General features: G+C 46.7%; 2 protein-coding genes across 3 annotated transcripts; both read left to right on the top strand.

Annotated features, from left to right (window-relative positions):
* The first annotated feature begins 6,683 nt into the window (after nt 1-6,683).
* On the top strand, nt 6,684-12,018 carry LOC136542165 (DEK domain-containing chromatin-associated protein 4-like). Of its 2 annotated transcripts, XM_066534478.1 has the most exons (10): nt 6,684-7,052; nt 7,268-7,327; nt 7,980-8,039; nt 8,149-8,256; nt 8,339-8,410; nt 8,564-8,626; nt 8,828-9,200; nt 10,249-10,361; nt 10,494-10,524; nt 10,673-12,018. In XM_066534478.1, the coding sequence occupies exons 2-10, from the start codon at nt 7,286-7,288 to the stop codon at nt 11,632-11,634; spliced, it is 1,824 nt and encodes a 607-aa protein (XP_066390575.1). In that variant the 5' UTR covers nt 6,684-7,052; nt 7,268-7,285; the 3' UTR covers nt 11,635-12,018. The 2 variants fall into 2 exon arrangements, with proteins under 2 accessions (XP_066390575.1, XP_066390583.1); XM_066534486.1 differs by lacking the exon at nt 7,980-8,039 and having other exon boundaries at nt 8,111-8,256.
* A 313-nt stretch (nt 12,019-12,331) lies between these two features.
* Nucleotides 12,332-14,476, top strand: LOC136542175 (nuclear transcription factor Y subunit B-8-like). The gene has a single exon (XM_066534500.1). The coding sequence runs from the start codon at nt 12,603-12,605 to the stop codon at nt 13,290-13,292; it is 690 nt and encodes a 229-aa protein (XP_066390597.1). The 5' UTR covers nt 12,332-12,602; the 3' UTR covers nt 13,293-14,476.
* Nucleotides 14,477-17,957: the final 3,481 nt, after the last annotated feature.

The raw sequence follows: 17,957 nt of genomic DNA, 5'->3' as shown, positions 1-17,957 counted from the left end.
TCTAACTCATTGCATATGCATTTAGGATCTAGTGGAGTACTAACACCCTTGGAAGTATTTGTGAAAATATGCTAACACATGTGTACAAGGTGATACACTTGGTGGTTGGCACATTTGAGCAAGGGTTAGAAACTTCACCGGCGGAGTGTTCGCCTATAGAGTGTGGATAGTCCGACGGTGCCACCGGCGCCCTAGACAGAAAAGACAGGGGTTCACAGAGTGACCGGACGCTGGTGGTGTAGTGATCGGACACCGGGTTCAGAGTCTGGTCAGTAACAGCAGTAAGCACGTGTCTTGGTCTTGTGACTAGACATCGGTGCAAAGAGTGACCGGACGCTGATAGGGTGCGTCCGGTTAGTGCTGACGTATGCTGACGTGAGGCGCACAAAGGAAACGTTGAGTGACCGGACATCGGGTGAGTCTGGTCAAGCATGACCGGACACGTCCGGTCATGAAATTTTGTGTTTGGAACCTTACTGGAAATGACCGGACGCTGGAGTCCTACGTCCGGTCACTTTCTAACTGACGCATTCAGTCATAACTTGATCGTTGAGATCGGGCGATCGGCATTTAAAGCCGATGACACGTGGCAAGCATCAGGCGACCGAACGCTGGGGTCCTGCATTTGGTTGAACTGACCGGAGCGTCCGGTCACCCCGAGTTGTGCCCAGTGAAGGGGTATAACAACTCTATTTTGTGGGGGCTTCTATTTAAGCCCCATGGCTGGCTCAAGCTCATACTCTTGGCCATTTGCATTGACATAGCGACCTTGTGAGCTTAGCCAAAGCCCTCCCACTCATCTCCATCATCGTTTCATCATCATTGTGAGATTGGGAGAGAATCTAAGTGCATTACTTGAGTGATTGCATCTAGTGGCACTTGGCATTCATGTTTCGCTATGGGATTCAGTTGTTACTCTTGGTGGTTGCCGCCACCTAGACGGCTTGGAGTAGCGAGGATCATTGAGCGGAGGTTGGTGATTGTCTCCGGCTTTGATCATGGCGATTGTGAGGGGTCTTGTGTCTTCCCCGGTGTAGAGCCAAAAGGTAACTCTAGTGGATTGCTCGTGTCATTGAGTTACCTTACTTGTGGGTAGGTTCTTGCAGTGTCCAATTGTGTGGATGAGGTTCGTGCAACACCTCTTAGCCGCCGAACCACTAAGTGTTGGTCGACACAACGGGGACTAGCGTGATGGCAAGCATGTGAACCTCAGGAGAAAAATTGGTTGTCTCTTGCCCTTTGGTATTGTCCCAGTGATTGATTTAGTATTCATCTTGTAATTGGTTCACTCCTCTACACGGCGGTATAATCACCCTACTCACTTATTTGTATTCTTCCAAACTAGTTGTGGCAAGCTCTTTAGTGTAATTAGAATTGAGAGCTTGCTTTGTTATTTTAAGTTCATCTAGTGGAGCTCTTTAGAGTAGCAAGATTGAGAGCTCTTAGTGAGTAGTAACATTGCAAGTTATGTGCCTAGTAATCATTGCAACTAGAATTGTTGGATATGTGGCTTGCAACCCTTGTAGAGCTAGAGCAAGTTTGCATTTCGCTATTTGTCATACTAATCAAATTGCTCTAGTTGATTTGTAGATTTTTAAATAGGCTATTCACCCCCCTCTAGCCATATTAGGACCTTTCAATGAGGCACCCATGGTTTTCTGGAGAAGCTGATCATGGCCACTGGGACTAGTGTTTCAGTGACCCAAGACCTAATGGTCTATGGGCTGCTAAAACCACTGAGCCCAGAAAAAGGTCTGAGCACCTCCCTGGCCCTCTCCTGCTCTCAAATCCCCTTCTAGCACTAGCTGTTGAAACGGGTGACATTGGCTTCGGCCATCACAGGTGACCTCTAGTGGGACGCATAACAGGAGCCGCATGGTTCTCCTCAAACTTCCCTCTCTCTCGTTCCTTCACCCTCAACATCTAGCCTTTTAGGGAAATCTAGGAGGACTTGCAGTTATTGCCATGAGTGGTTCAAACAGAAGGAAGGCCTATATTTATAGGCCCAAGGGCAAACTGAACAGCCAGAAACCCCCGCACCATGTGGTGAGCCACGTGAGGCCATAGCCAATGTCAGATGCCCGCATAAGACCGGAGAAATCAAGACCTTCTCAAAGACAGGCCCGGTACGGCATCAATGAGACCTCTAGGACTCGCCTAGGTCATGAACCCCAGTACGCAGCACACTAACATGGCAAGGCTTAGCGGTCATGTACCATATTGCTAGGGCATCCTGACGGGGCCGAACACAACGACCACCTACCGCATTGAATGCACCAACCCGCAAGGGGTCGAGCAATGAAGCTCGAACAAGCCACAAACTACGAACCCGCATTCGATCGCAACAGACATCTCAACGCTTTTGCGATCACTATATGAACACAAAACACTCAGGGGCTACTGCTAGGGTTATAACCCCAGGGTGTCTCAAGGCACCAATTAGTCAGTGGGCCACGTGGCCCACAATATATTAGCTAGCAAAGGCCCAAACAACTAAGGCCTAGCCGATCTAAGAAAACCAGGCCAAGCGCTAAGGCTGGCCTCGACCCCTTCATCAGACTTAGCCGCATAGCACACAAGAAGACGCACGACCTCTCCACCTTCCTAGCCCCTAGGAGGAATGGGGAGAGGTCGTGCATAGCCAGGCATGCTCGCTCTGACAAGGACAGGCACGCCACTCTGACCCACAAGGATTGAAGGGACAGCGATCACCTCGGCCCGATCAGATGCCATCCCTATGCCACGTGGTGCAGACAAGACAACACCGCATGGCGATGACAATTGGTACGGTGATCCACTGTCCAAATATGATCGACAGGATGCATGTATGATTCTACCCACCATGGGATGGGATCCATGATGAAGGCCTTAACTTAGAAGCCATCCAACCTGGCGGGAGCCATGACCCCAACAATTGGGATGTGGCCCTCAGCCCCTCAAACTAACAAGGCAATCGATGACCCAGAGGTGGCTACCAACTCTTGTACGATGCCCCCAGAAACCAGAAGGCGATGACGAAGACCACGACAAGGACCACATCGCGTAGGATGGCTGGCGAACCACCACCATGCCTATAGTGCCGCAATGGCCGACATAGTAGCACAACATCACACCATGTCACGACGTGGCAACAAGACCATGACGACAACCACGCCCAGACGTACTCCACAAGATGGCGTAGCTTGCAAGCCAAGTTAGCTAGGACCTCCCTCAGGCACATGACCCTTCAGTTAGGAGATCCTTCTTCCTTGTATGCGTCCTAGCCCCAAACTCTATATAAGGGCAGTTAGGGCACCACTCTAGGGATCCATCTTTTATTCAGTCATTCTTACACCATAGAAGGGCTCTTGAAGCTTTTCTTCGGATAGCCCGTCTCCTAGCCCCAGGTCTCCTATCTCTTTCACCATTCTTGCACTCCCCATTGTAAGAACTTTAGAGCATTCAAGTGAGAAACACGCACTCGATCATCTCTGAGACTGGATGTAGGGCTCTGGCCTGAACCAGTATAAATCCTCCTATCTTTTGGATGCAACCATCATCTTTCTAGAGCAGAGCGACAATCGTATAAATTTACTAGTCTGGTTTACAAACACCAACAATATGCAACATACAGATAAAACACTTTTGCAACATTGGTATAAAATAGGTGAAACTTTGAAATATACACTTGCAACATGCATGTATAGCCACTACAACATATGCAATATCTAGATAAAACACTTGCAACATACGTTTTAAACAACTGAAACATTTGAAACATACGCGTATAACCATTGCAACATATGCAACACCAGATCTACTTTTACAACATCCTGATAAAACATATGCAACACACATTTAAAACACATGAAACATACGGTTGCACCATGTGCTCATTTATTTGCTGTCACCCAATGGAAGCTAGTTGATGTGGCGTAGGCAACGCGCGGCGCAAGGTGCGAACTTTATAGTCACGGGCGAGGTGTGCGGCATGTAGCGTGAAGTGGGTCATGTGTGATCGTGCGAGGCACGAGGCGTAGGGGCGCACGACACGAGGCGGGTCCGAACTAACACCCTGATAGGAGCATTACCAAAAACATAAATATTTAGAACATCAAATAGGTATTATTAGATCCAGAGGCGGAGCCACCACTAGGGCAAGCTAGAGCGTTTGCCCTAAGTCCCCTTGGCCGGGCACCATATACCCACCCCTAGAGGACACCGGAGTCTGAACAGAAGATGGTGGAATCGTGGCACGTAGCGTGGTGCTTTTTCTTTCTATGAGGGAGAGGCAGAGGGCAGAGGGCGGCGTCATGCATCATGGGCCGCGGTCACACACACATTGGCCTAGCCCAGGCCCGACAGTAGTTCAGGTGGCCAGTGTGCAGTTAGGGTGGGCCATACGTCGCTCGCTAGACTGTGAGACTCCCCGCTCTACTCGTTGCCTCCATGGCTCTGCCTTCCTCGCCGCTCGTCGCTCACCATCGGCTGCCTCCACTACGGTGCCTCACTGCGTGCCCCACCCAGCCGCCCAAGCCGCTGTCGCTCATCGCCGGCCAACAGCGAGCAGCTAAAGCTCCCATGACCTAGGTGGTTGCTGTAGTGCCGCCTCTTCCCTAGGCCCTAGTCGGCAGCCACTGGCGCTTGGCCACCAGCCAGGAGGCTAGCCCCAGCCGACCGACCCTTAGGTAGTCAGGCTCCTGCCTCTGCCTGCAGGGCTGCTACTGCTGTGCCGCCTCTTCCCTAGGCCCTAGTCGGCAGCCACTGGCGCTTGGCCACCAGCCAGGAGGCTAGCCCCAGCCGACTGACCCTTAGGTAGTCAGGCTCCTGCCTCTACCTGCAGGGCTGCTACTGCTGGGATTTTGGATTTTGGTCATTTGGTTTTGGTGATTTGGTAATTTTGGTGATGGATGGGGGAGCAGATGAAGCCGTTGTGGGTGGAGTTAAAGAAGCGGCCCTGTTCGTTTGCTGATTTGTTGTGAGAGAAAAACACTGTACCATGGCTGATAAGTTCAAGCAAACAGGGCCCAAGTTGGAAATGACTGGTTCCTTACTTCATTTGTCTAACATCTATCATTGATAATTCCATTATTATAAGGTAGCATCTTGATTCTTGTTGATTGTTCTAAATTTTTGCCCAAAACATGAAAATTGTCGTTGGTAGCTAAAATTTTAGAGTATGAGTCCGCCCTAGGTCATTTCTCGAGCTAGATTTTCCACTGTTTAGATCTGCCATGAGATATAATTTCATAGTGTACTTATTAGTGTTAAAAGCATTAATATTTTATCTATATATATTTAGTAAAACTTTGAATAACCCGAGAGTGCGGGTGCATCTTTTTAAGGACTCAGAGGGAGAAAATGGGAATTTTGTCCTCATCCCAAGTGGATTTTGCTAAAATGCCATCGAGTTCGTGGGCTTCGCTAGAATGCCTTTATGAAACATGTACTCAACGCTATTTTGCCATTTCATGATTTTAAAAATTTTGGAAATCTTTTCGGCCCAAATTTACACTTGCTTTGACCGTTTTACCCTTACCTCCATCAACCTTATCTTCTCGTTCTCTCTCTTCTTGTCACAGACGGTACCTCTGTCTCGTATTTCCTGTCTCTCTTCTCTCACCGGTCGGGAGCATGCCCCAAGCGCGCCGCCGAGCTCTGCGCGGAGCTCGCGTTTCTGACCTCGGGCATCGAGGCAGGGGGCGCGGACACCCTCATCCCTAACTCCATGCTCAAGGCAGCCATCAGCACGACGGCACCTACGCCACCGTCCGTTGAGGCGACGCGGCAAGCCGTGCTGCGCGCTATGCCTCCGGCGGCCGCCAAGTCCGTGAGGACCACTGCAAGGCGCGTGACGGTGATGGCCGTGAGCACATCGAACTCGTTCTACTCATCCCCGGCGTCCACGTCGTTGTACGGGTCAGCCTCGGAGATTATTGTGGTGGAGGATGAGGCCAAGGAAGACACACCGCGAAGGAGGATGGTCAAGGATATACGGAACCGCCAGCGGCGCCGGTTGACACGCTAGAGGACGACGTGGTAAGCAAGGTGATGGACACGGACGACAACGGCGTGGAGCGGCGGCGCGCGCTGTGGGAGGCCACGAGTGAGGGCGTGGAGCGGCGGCGCGCGCTGTGCACGCCACGCCTCCTCGGCGCACTGTGCCACGTGTTGCTGCTCCCCTGGGGCCGGCATGGGTAGGGAGCCATGGGGGCGTGGGCGCATGGGTAGAGGGTGCGCCTAGGGAGCAGCGGCCCGGGGGCGGCGGCCGCCGGCGTCGTGCTCCCGGCCAAGAGATCTCTCCGCCGGGTGAGACAGAGACGGAGAGACTTCGGTTCGTAATGGGGGAGAAAGAGGACGAGGGGATAAGGTAATGGAGGCAGGGGTCAAACGATCAGAGCAGGTAAACAAATTGGGCTAAAAAAATTTCAAAGTTATTTAAAATCGTGAAATGGCGATTAGCGTTGTGCACCCGTTTCATAGAAGCATTCCAGCAAAGCCCACACACTTATGGTATTTTAGCGAAAGCCACTTGCCGTGAGGTCAAAATTCCATTTTCTCACTCAGAGGTAGTACAATGTTAACGGTTTACGTGGCGGGTTTTCAAAAAAAAAAAACGGTTTACGTGGCAATTCTACAAGGTCGAGTCGTAAGTGGAGTGCCAACGGTAAATAGTTAAATACTATCCCTCCCCTTCCCCGGTGTCTCCTCCCGCAGTCCGCTCCCCTCCGCACTGTCTCGACTCTCGAGCGTGCCGCTGGCCGACCTTGCCCGCGCAAGGCCGAGTTCCGACGGCGCCTGGAGGCTGGAGCAGCAAGCGGCAGCTGGCCTAGGCGAGCCTTATCCGGGATTGACGGCACGGTGAGCTTCGGCCGGGCGGAGCAGACGACAGGCAGCGCGCCAAGTCAGATCGACGGCGACTCAGGCAGGCCCTACCCGGACCCGCAACCTGCCTTCTCTTCTTCCAATCACCACCACAGCGTGCGCTCTCTCTCTCAGAGGGGCCGTCGCTGCAGCCTCCGCCAGGTGCCCAGATCTTCTTCGGCCCCTTCGCCGGCGTCGAGCACCACCAGGTACGCCCTCCTTCCCTGCAAGTTGTGCGAAACCGTGCACCCAAACCCTATCTTACTATTTGTGTTCGAATCTGACCTAATTACAGGTGTATATGCATTCATTATAGCTACTAACTTCGATTGCCTTGCAGAAATTATAGTGTTTACATGTGTACGCTCATGTCCTTTACTGGTCCGCCCCTGATGGTTGCTATGTTTTCTTTGCCATTTTGTAGGTTGCTTCAGAGACTAAGATGATGAAGCAGCCTAATTGGGTCTTCGTTGAGAAAGAATCGGTGGGTTTTTTGCTGGTACAGAGATGTCAAGCTGAATTTCCTTACTTGTGGGCTGTGGCTTGTCTTTATTTGAATCAGATTCAACCATTTATATGGACTGCTCAGTTCCATGGCCTTGGAGGGCCTTGGCGTTCACATCTCGTTAATGTATTGCTTTTGCGTAATTGCATGAAAAACATTAAGAAGTTAAAGATAGACTAGCAACTCCCACAAGGCGCATTAGCTTGTTCCTCATGTATGCATGCTAATTGTTTGGTCTTTTAGGCGAAGGAAACTTTACCAGCCACTGAAACGAGGTCTGGCTCATTCATTGAGTAGGTGCCCATGACATGCTAACTGATAGCTGTATTGATGCAACTTTCTGCACTTATTTAAGCATTGATAGATTAGTGATGCTTGGGCCATCACTGGAAGCACCTAATTGTTCCCTCAGCATGTAAAAACTAATCACTGTCTTAATGATTCTCACTGGCATGGTATAAACAGATGCTGAAGCTGTGAATTAGATGGATATGCTTCTTTATTGTAGCACTGAACCAAATCTAGGAATTGAGCATGCAGTATATTTGTTTGCTAAATGTGGATCGAGTTAGATGGTTGTAGATTGTCTTCAATCCTATGGAATAACTCCTAGTTTGGTTAACCGTACCAGGTAACTGACTTAAGAGAGCAAATTCTCCAACTCATTGAGCATGATTGTCACGATCAAGAGGTATGTTGTGATTTGGTAACAGCTTGGTGGTACTGAATCAGTGTGTTTTCTTGTCTATTATTGTGTTACAGCATCTTTGATACTGGAGATGGTATTGACTTGATAACAGGAAAAATCACGGGCAGAGCTACTGGAGAAGCTCAAGAGCTGTAAAAGAGATACGCTAATCGAACTGTGTCGTTCATTTGATGTCATTGGCTCAAGAGCTAATAGGAAGGTTGGTCCAGCTTAAAACTTGAATTTTCTATTCTCACCTGCCTGATGGTGCACATTACAAAACAATTTTGTTTCTTTTTCAGGAGGAACTGGTATTGTATCTGATGGAATTCATTAAGGATCACTGTTCTGGTGATGGCATAAACTCTGATAAGGTCCTAAACTGCAGCTTACTTTGGCCATAACAATTTTTTAGAACACTTATCTAGAAATGATAGCAGATGTTGTTGTTTTAACTTCGTAACTTAAGCTACTGCCCTATCATCATTGGTGCTGTAATTCTTTTTCATGTGTCTTGTCTATTGTAGAAATTCAAGAAAAGAAGGCGTGTAAAAGAAGATGAAAATTTGTCTACTGGTAAACCTTCAAAGGTAAACTGTCTTTACACATTCGTTTAGAATTATGTTTGTATGCTTCCAGCCTTTTCCTTAGCATCACAAAAGTTCCTAATTTATTTGAAGATATTATGATTATTAGGGTTTTATATATAGCATGGTCTGCAAAATCTTCCAGCCTTTTCCTTAGCATAAATTACTTTTACTTTATATAATTATTTATTTTGGACTACCCAGAAAAAGAAACGAGAAGGTGAAGAGGAAGCAGACGAGAGGAAGGGTGTGGAGGATAGAGGAAAACATTCTGACTGTGATTTGATGGACAACAAATATTCATGTGCTGATAGTAAGAATGGATTCCCAAATGAACAGACCAACTTTGAGCCTTCTGAGAGGATAAATGACTCTGTGTCAGAGAATTTAGATGGAGCATCACTCAGCGAAGCGCCAATTCCTACAGATGAACAAGTAATAATAATCACACCACCTACAAAGTTTGTTACAGCTGCTGCGGGTGACAGTACTGACGTGAAGGCTTTAAAAAGGAAAATGTCTTATATAACCAAGAAAAAAGCAACTCCTAAGGAAGATTGCAAAGTCAAATTGTGTGGTATGCTTCTGGATGACTTGCTGCTACTTATGCACCTGTGCCTGCATGTGCTGTTTATCTACATGTGGATAAAACACTTAAAACAAAGAAAGCTATGTTTAATATTCAGGAATGCGCATTGAATAATATTTGCTTGGACTGGTTTTTATTGATTTATTGCTATTGTGGCTGGAAAAGGTACCCTAGATAACTTTATAATGTGGTGGTGTAACTGACCACCTATACTTTATCCATCCACCGAGGGACCTATAGCAGAGGCACTAATGGTGTGGTGATCAAGGGAATTTCTCTCTTCTTGATCAATTTTTTTATTAAGAGACCTGTAGTAAATTAATCTTTTTATTTCTGAATTGGTAACAAAGAAACTAGAACATGTTCCACAGCATCCTTCAAAGTCAGGCAACAATGTTTAGAGCCCAGAAGAATCTGCAAAAGTTCTTTACTAAACTACTACTATAACTACAAAGAGATTTATATGGTGTATACTTATTCCAGAAAGGATCATTCATGTAGAGTGGAGTTTAAGTGCTTCATTTGATACAGGGGTTCATAATCAAATGTTTATGGATATGAATTATTAGGTTAGAGTAAAAGAGCTTGTACAAATCAAGAACATTCAAATGTATGAAATAATTCAAGTGCATGGCCTGGAAAGTACTTTTTTAGAGAAAGAAACACATGAGCAACATAAATACAGTAATCTGTGTGCTTGCCTAACAAAGGATTGTGTAGTTGATAGTACTTATATTATATTGACTACAGAACTTCAACAGAATTGGTTTTAACTATAGACCGGTTTAAACTTTCAAGTAATAGCTAGTTTTGCTGAGGTAGAAGGAAAAACTGTGTATTTTTTGTTTGAAGGAGAATGAAACTTGAAACCAGTCTTCAACACCACCCACCACTGCCTCTTGTGATCAACTGGTTGCTTAGGTGTTCCTACGATATCTTTTTTCTTACATGATTATGAAAGCTTAATGATCTTCTAACAGGTTGGATGACCACTAGTTCCTCATTGTGAAAACGCTGTATTCTTTTTCCATTGAAGGTAAACAGGAGTCTAAAGGAGACACAAAACCTCGAAAACAGGCAATCAAACCAAGTAAGGATGAGCTGAGGGAAGCTGTCTTTCTTATCTTGGATACCGCGGACTTTGCCACGGTGAGATACATTGTACATCATTTATCTTTAACTTGCGTGTTGTGTTGTTGAGTTATAAGATACAATAATTGTTTTGTGATATTCATCCTATAGTTAACATTTGTCTGTTTCTTTTCTGTTCGCCTTTTTCAGATGACCTTTGGAGATGTTGTAAAAGAAGTCGGTATGTCATTGCTTACCTTTCCAGAGGCCTTCTATATCTGATCCTTGCAGATATGTTTGGTCGTGTTTTGAGTGAAGGCATCTATGAAGCCTGAACGTTCATTGCTTTTTAGCTGGTTGAGCTTTCTGACTTGCTTTCATATCTTCAGACAAATACTTTGGCAAGGATCTGTTTGAGAGAAAGCCATTAATAAGGTGCCTTATAGAAGAGGAGCTCTTTAGGCTAGCAGACGAGGCAGAGAAGAAGGAATTGGAAGAGTCGGAAGCAGCAGAGGCGAAGGCTAGAGCTGAGCAAGCTGCCAAGGAGATGGCACAAGTTCAAACAGTTGAATCGGGTATCAACAGGCAAAATGTACTTCAAGCTGGTCGAGATAGCAACACTAAAGGCAGTCTAAAGAATGCAAATGACAGTACTAACAAAACATGTATTGGTGGTGGGGCTTCTGTGGAGTCTGCTTTCAAGAGAAACAGCTGTTATGCTGCTGAAGGTTCAGAAGGCCACAAAGCTGACACTGATGCAAAGAATACAAACATAACTAAGGATGGCAATGGTGAAAAGGTTGCACTTTCACCCATTGCAAACAGTGATTGTACCTCACAACTACAAGATTCAAACAATGTTGAGGCTGAGATGATGAAGAACAACGATGTTGAAACCCTAGAAGGGTCAAAAGATGGCAATGTGAAAGGCGCTAGCAATGGAGAAGACGACACTGAAGATGGTAGAAATGAAAAAATTAAGATTGGGAATGTTGGTAGCAATGCAGAAGCTGTCAACTGTTGTGAAGCTGAAGAGTCTGTCAATCATGGAAATAATGAACGTGTAGAACACACAGAAGATGACAAAGCTCATGAAGCTAACCATAATGAGAACAGTGCAAATGTAGAAATCCATGGTGATGGAGACGGCGAAGCAAAAGAAAGCGATATAAATGCGGAACAAAGTCAAGCAGATGGTGGCAGCAATAATAAGGCTGAAGATGCTGAGCACAATGAAAACACCAAAGTTGATGATGCCAATTCAAGCAAGAATGGTACTGCCGAGAATGGAAAGACTGATGTTGATGTGAAAGGCAACAGCGATGGCACAGCTGAAGGAAGCCCAGCGTGATGAGATGGATGTAGATTGCAAGAGAGTTCGAATAGGATCCCGCTTATGTAGATTGTAAGAGAGTTGATGTAGGGTCCCACGTGAGAGATTGTCACTGATGCCCTAACTCTTGTATGATACTGTAGCTTATTATGCAGAGTCATGGGAAGTGTAAGGTCTGGCCTGAAGGAATGGTTAGGCTAGTCAGCTAGAACCTAGAGATGGCCAGATTGTTTGTTGTAAATTATGCCGGGTCTAGCTTGATGTGTATAGCGCTAGACTACTGGAAACTGGAATAGTGTATCCAGTTACCCTGTTGTATGTTGGAACCAAGAAATTCAGAGCAGGACGTGTTTCCAAACAACAAACATTACCTTGTGTAGTAAATTGAGCTTTATAATTCAATCTGCATCAGAAACCCGAATGGTTTTTTTTTGGGTGCTTTCCTGTTTCCTCGATTCATCTTCTGGTGGTGGTGGGCTCTCAGTCTCACCTGCACTGAGTGCAGTGTCCTAGGTGGCAAACCGGGCCACTTGCGCACCTCACGGACCAGGCGCCGTCCCACGTGTTCCCGGGCCCACTGCGACGGCCTGGATGGATCCTACGTGGCGAGCATCCACGGAGGCGGAATCGCCAGGTGGCACACACTTATCAGCAAACGAACGGCGGGAGGCGCGCACCACGTTCACAGCTGGATGCGTTCTTATCCGCGCGATCCGACGGACCCGCCTATTCCCCACAACCCTCCATTGCTCTTGCTCGCTCTTCTCTTCTCCTCCAGCTTCAAATCCAAATCTCTTTGTCAACACACTCTCGCCAAATTTCCCTCCCTCCTTTTCGTTGCTCCTGTTCTCCTCTCGCATCCATCCCAGGTGGTGTCCCTGGTGATGCATCATCAGCTTCCTCGGTGGCCTTGAGCTGAGGCAGAGGACTAGAGGAGGAGGGAGCTCCAGCATCCAGGGAGGGACGGCAGGCTCGGCCAGCCATCGATGCCGGACTCGGACAACGACTCCGGAGGGCCGAGCAACGCGGGCGGCGAGCTGTCGTCGCCGCGGGAGCAGGACCGGTTCCTGCCGATCGCCAACGTGAGCCGGATCATGAAGAAGGCGCTGCCGGCCAACGCCAAGATCAGCAAGGACGCCAAGGAGACGGTGCAAGAGTGCGTCTCCGAGTTCATCTCCTTCATCACGGGGGAGGCCTCCGACAAGTGCCAGCGCGAGAAGCGCAAGACCATCAACGGCGACGACCTGCTTTGGGCCATGACCACGCTCGGCTTCGAGGACTACGTCGAGCCGCTCAAGCACTACCTCCACAAGTTCCGCGAGATCGAGGGCGAGAGGGCCGCCGCGTCCGCCGGCGCCTCGGGCTCCGCCGCCCCGCAGCAGCACCAGCAGCAGCAGCAGGGCGAGGTGCCCAGAGGCGCCGCCAATGCCGGCGGGTACGCCGGGTACGGCGCGCCCGGCGCTGCCGGCATGATGATGATGATGGGGCAGCCCATGTACGGCTCGCCGCAACAGCAGCAGCAGCCGCCGCCGCCGCCGCCACAGCAGCAGCAACATCAGCAGCATCACATGGCAATGGGAGGCAGAGGGGGTTTCGGCCATCAAGGCGGTGGCACTGGCGGTGGCGGCGGTGGCTCCTCGTCGTCGTCAGGGCTTGGCCGGCAAGACAGGGCGTGAGTTGCGATGATACGTGTTCAGAATCGCTGATACATAGAGTCGTCAGTCCATATATCACCCAATTGATGACACCCTACCTCGTTCTACCTGTCGATGTATTGTTTACTAATGAAAAAAAAGTCCAAATTACTCCCCTCAGATTTGGCATAAGTCCATAACTTATATTTGGTTCAATTTATTCCCTACAACTATTTCAGTTGGTCTAGTTTACCCCTTAACATGATTTGTTATTTTTGTTTTTCCACGTATTAGTTGAGTCTTAATATCAACTTTTGTGATATGATAGAGAACATCATAAGTTATGTTAGAAAAATATATCTTAACCTTTTGCCACTATTTTGATAGCTTAGGAAATTTAATAATAAAATTAACACTAGAGATACAATATCGTATAAGACATAATCGGCCTGTTCGCTGGTTGGTTTCTGAGCTGGTTTAGGCTGGCTGGTGCTGGTTTGTTGTGAGAGGAAAACACTGTTGGCTGACTGGTTTGGGCTGGCTGAAACCAACAAGCGAACAGGCTGAATGATGAAAAAATCATAGTGCATTTTTTCTAACACAAAACATAATGTCCTTTATCACCTCACAAAATTTGAAACTAAAATATAATTTGTACAAAGAGAAACAAAAAAGAAAAATCTCTTTAAGGTGTTGGTTGCACCGACTTAAATAGTTGGAGGGAGTAAATTGAACAAATGTTAGTTTGGGGGTTATTTAGACATATGCCAAACTTGAAGGGAGTAATATGGACTTTTTCCTTTACTAATTGCTGTAAATCTGAGGCTCCATTTCGAAACGGTGAACTCTTCCCGTTTCATACGAGAATTGAACTTCCTTTCAGTAATTCAGTTTGATATCTTGAGAGTTCGAGGCAGCCGCCAAGTGTTTTCAGAATTCAGGCATAGATGTGAACTGTGACACGTCAAACTACAACAGGATATTTGTGTCACCTCCTTGTCACGGACATGGTCCTTGAAAACACCAAAAGGAGTGCTGCGTTTGAGCACCAGACGTAGCGTATTCATCAACCAACAGTGTGTTGCTTGTGTGTCTGACGAGAGATGAGATGACTGCTGGGATTGGGATTAGGAGGTCCACAGCGCGTTTACCACATGCAGCTATTGAGCTATGCAAGTTGATCGACAGAGCATTTAGGGCCCTCGCTCTCGCAGGTTGCAAATCAGGCTCTACTTTTGTACTTTGAAAAGGGTGTGTTGTACTCCTTTTGTTTGCAGTTTTCACCTGACAGTGCGTATTGATGGTACTCCTTTCATTTCAAATTATAATTCGTACATATACAGTAAACTCTATGTGTTTAGATATAGTACATATCTAAAAGCCAGAACAACCTATAATTTAGAACATATAGAGTAAAATATATGAGAGAATTCCTTATTTGACACTGGAAAAATGAGTCGTTCCTTTCTTGGCCCTGAAATTTTCTTCGTTCCCTATTTGACACTCACTTCAACTTTCATCCCTAATTTGACACTACCGTCAAATCCGTTAGCTAACGGTGTTAACTGGCTGTTAAAAAGACGTTTTTGCCCCTAGAAAAAAAGCAGCGAAGCAAATTTGAGAGGAAAAAAAACCTGCACCTTTTTTTTTTTGCAGCTGGGCGCATGCATCAGAGGCGGGCGCAGGTTTTTTTTCCCTCTCAAATTTGCTTCGCCGCTTTTTTTCTAGGGGCAAAAACGTCTTTTTAACAGCCAGTTAACACCGTTAGCTAACGGATTTGACGGTAGTGTCAAATTAGGGATGAAAGTTGAAGTGAATGTCAAATAGGGAACGAAGAAAATTTCAGGGTCAAGAAAGGAACGACTCATTTTCCCAGTATCAAATAAGGAATTCTCTCGTATAGGGGAACAAAGACTACGTACATGTTCACTGTAGCTTCAAGTTGCAACCGCTACAAAAGTTTTTCATTATTATTATATGGTACTGCTTTTCTCCCATTGTACTTCGTATTTTTCTCATATTCACTTGCTATCTGGCACCATCACTTCATAGGCTTCTATGCCAGTTTTTTTAATAGAACAGGAGGGATTGCCCCCTACTGGAGATATATTAAAACACAAGAGGATACATCCAAAACCAGTTCAAGAAACAAAGAAAGCTACAAAGGAAATAAACAAGATTACACATATGCTTCTAGCCATTGACTAATGAAGGGTTTATGTTTTAACTTTGCTCTTAGCGTAACTTGAGCAAACTCTCCTTCCTGAAAATGTTCTTGCACAGAAGTATTGTAGATTGAATACCTGTGAAGATTAGACCATCTGTTTGGATCCTTTAGGGGCCAAAAATTAGTCAGCTAGTTATTAGTCCCATGGATGCAAACAAGACCTAAGTAATTTAGTGCTTCTTAGAGCAACTCCATCAGGAACCCTCAAATCAAGTCCCCAACTTTTGATTTGAGGGTTCCCTTACTCTTGAGGTTCTTTTTTATTTGCATCTACTCCCCCTTAAATCAGGGCCCTCGGATCATTCCAATCGAAACTGTCATATGAAACATATTCGTCATTCGGCCATGCGAGCAGCATTGAGGCACGAGGAGGGGAGTTGCCGGGGGAGGGGGTGTCGAGCACTCGTCGGCAGGATAAGAGCACACATTGAATGGGTCTCGCCAATAAAGACGGGACTGTGCGCTGGGTCAAGGCGCTTCACTGGGGGAGCTGCACCAGGGGAGGGGAATAGAGCGCCACGCGGGTGATAGTCGAGATGAAAAAAATAGACGCAGGGGTGAGTTGGTGCAGGGAAAAATATCTCATGAAGAAGTAGGGAGCTCCCTACGCACCCCTTAGATCAGATGGGGCGGCTGAGGGGGGTGATTTGGGGCTCCATAAAGTAGGGACTTAAGTCGGGACCATATTGGATTTATATATTTTTTTGTTTGGCACGAAAGAATAGAGTAAGGTCAAACAGGGTCCATACTGAAGATGCTCTTACTAGCTAGTGAAACCTTGTCCCCTAAATTATCCTCGTTTAATTTAGTGACCAGTAAACAAATAATAGATTCTTTGTCGAAAGAATTAAGTAAAAATAATAAAGACAATACGCTTTAGGGCGTGTGCAATGTGACCGGCTCATTTGGTAACTAAAGAAGTATTGGGGATGCAAAAGCATTTTAAACACATATGCAAGTGTGATGCAAAAGCGAAAAACTATATTAGGGATGGAAAAAATATATAGAATAATTGGGTAACTAAAGAAGTATTGGGAGAGAAAAATTACCCCCCCTACACACACCACAGAAAAACGTCCAGATAACCCTCCGGACTAATCTTGTGTTGCATTTACACCTCCAGTTCTTTTAAATGGTCAATTCTACCACTTAATAAGATTTTGTCTTTTTTTAATTCTCCATGTACAAAGTTGAGCTCTAAGTTTAAATTTTTTATAGTGATAGAGAATATCATAACTTATGATGAATTTTCATTATTATTTTTCATATAATTTTTCCATTATTAGATATCTAAGCTATAAAAAATAATGATGAAATTTCATAATGCGTTTTAAGATAAATTACAATGTTCTCTGCCCCCCTGCAAATTTTGAACTTAAAAATCAACTGCGCATGGAGAAACAGAGGGACAAATCTTAATTAGTAAAGATTACATTGGACTAACTGAAAGTTCCAGAGGGGTAGATTGAGCAGAAAAAAATAGTTTAGGGGCTATCCATAAAACGTTCTTAGGGAGTACATTACTTTTTTTTTTCCTCACAAGTGTATTACAACTTACAAGTGGATAGATAAAAATATCTAGAATTTGAACAGATTAGAAAGAGCAAGAGCAAGCCATTTCTATTAGGTACGTGATCCCAGATTAATAGATTTATCTATGAACTCTATCATTCTTGAAACTACTGGCCGGGGCAATTATAGACTGGTTTATTAAATTCTAACAGTAATATCTGCTTGAGCGTGTCTAGCTCTACCGTGAATGTCCAGGTCACCTCTTCTCTGTCGGGGACACATTGTGCCTATGATGAATCGTGCGACAAGTTTTGCGGTACGGTCAAGTGAAGTTGAAATGTACATACAAGCTGATTTTTGCAACCATTTTTTCCCGGTCAGAGACTCAGAGGCCCATAGAGGCCAGCAGAGCCATTGTTGGATCCACGCTGACGAGACCATGGCGCTATACATGGCCAACCAGGCCGCACGGCACGGCACTGGCACGGACACGGCCAGGCACGGCACTATGCGGCACGGCAGCTTAGCCATGCCGTGCCTGATAGTGCTGCCGTGCCGCCGTCTTGGCCCAGGCACGGCACTACGGCCTTTTAGCCGTGCCGTGCCGTGCCGATGGGCACGGCAGCCCACCATACCAGCTCGAGCACCGCCGCCGCACCGTCGAACAGCAGCCGCGCGTCGTGGAGCGCCGCTGTCGCGCTGTGGAGCAGCAGCAGCACGCCGCGCGGACGCACGCCGCCGCCTCTGTGCAGCCGTTGTAGCTGTGGGAGGCGAAGCAAGTGCCCAGATGCCACATGGAGATGAGATGACACGAGAGCGAGCCGCAGCAGGTAACAGTAAAGAAATCTCATCTCAGAAGGAAAAAATGCAACAGCGAACTAGGCCTCGCCTCCTTCCCGGCGCGGCCGCGGCAGCAGTGCGCCACCACCGTCGTCGCCCATGGCTGCCAGCGAGGAACAAGGGAAAGA

The sequence above is a fragment of the Miscanthus floridulus genome, chromosome 1 (assembly GCF_019320115.1).
Source record: "Miscanthus floridulus cultivar M001 chromosome 1, ASM1932011v1, whole genome shotgun sequence".
Taxonomy (NCBI): Eukaryota; Viridiplantae; Streptophyta; class Magnoliopsida; order Poales; family Poaceae; genus Miscanthus; species Miscanthus floridulus.
Note: the sequence above shows the minus strand (reverse complement) of the source record. Positions and strands in the feature narration are given on the sequence as shown.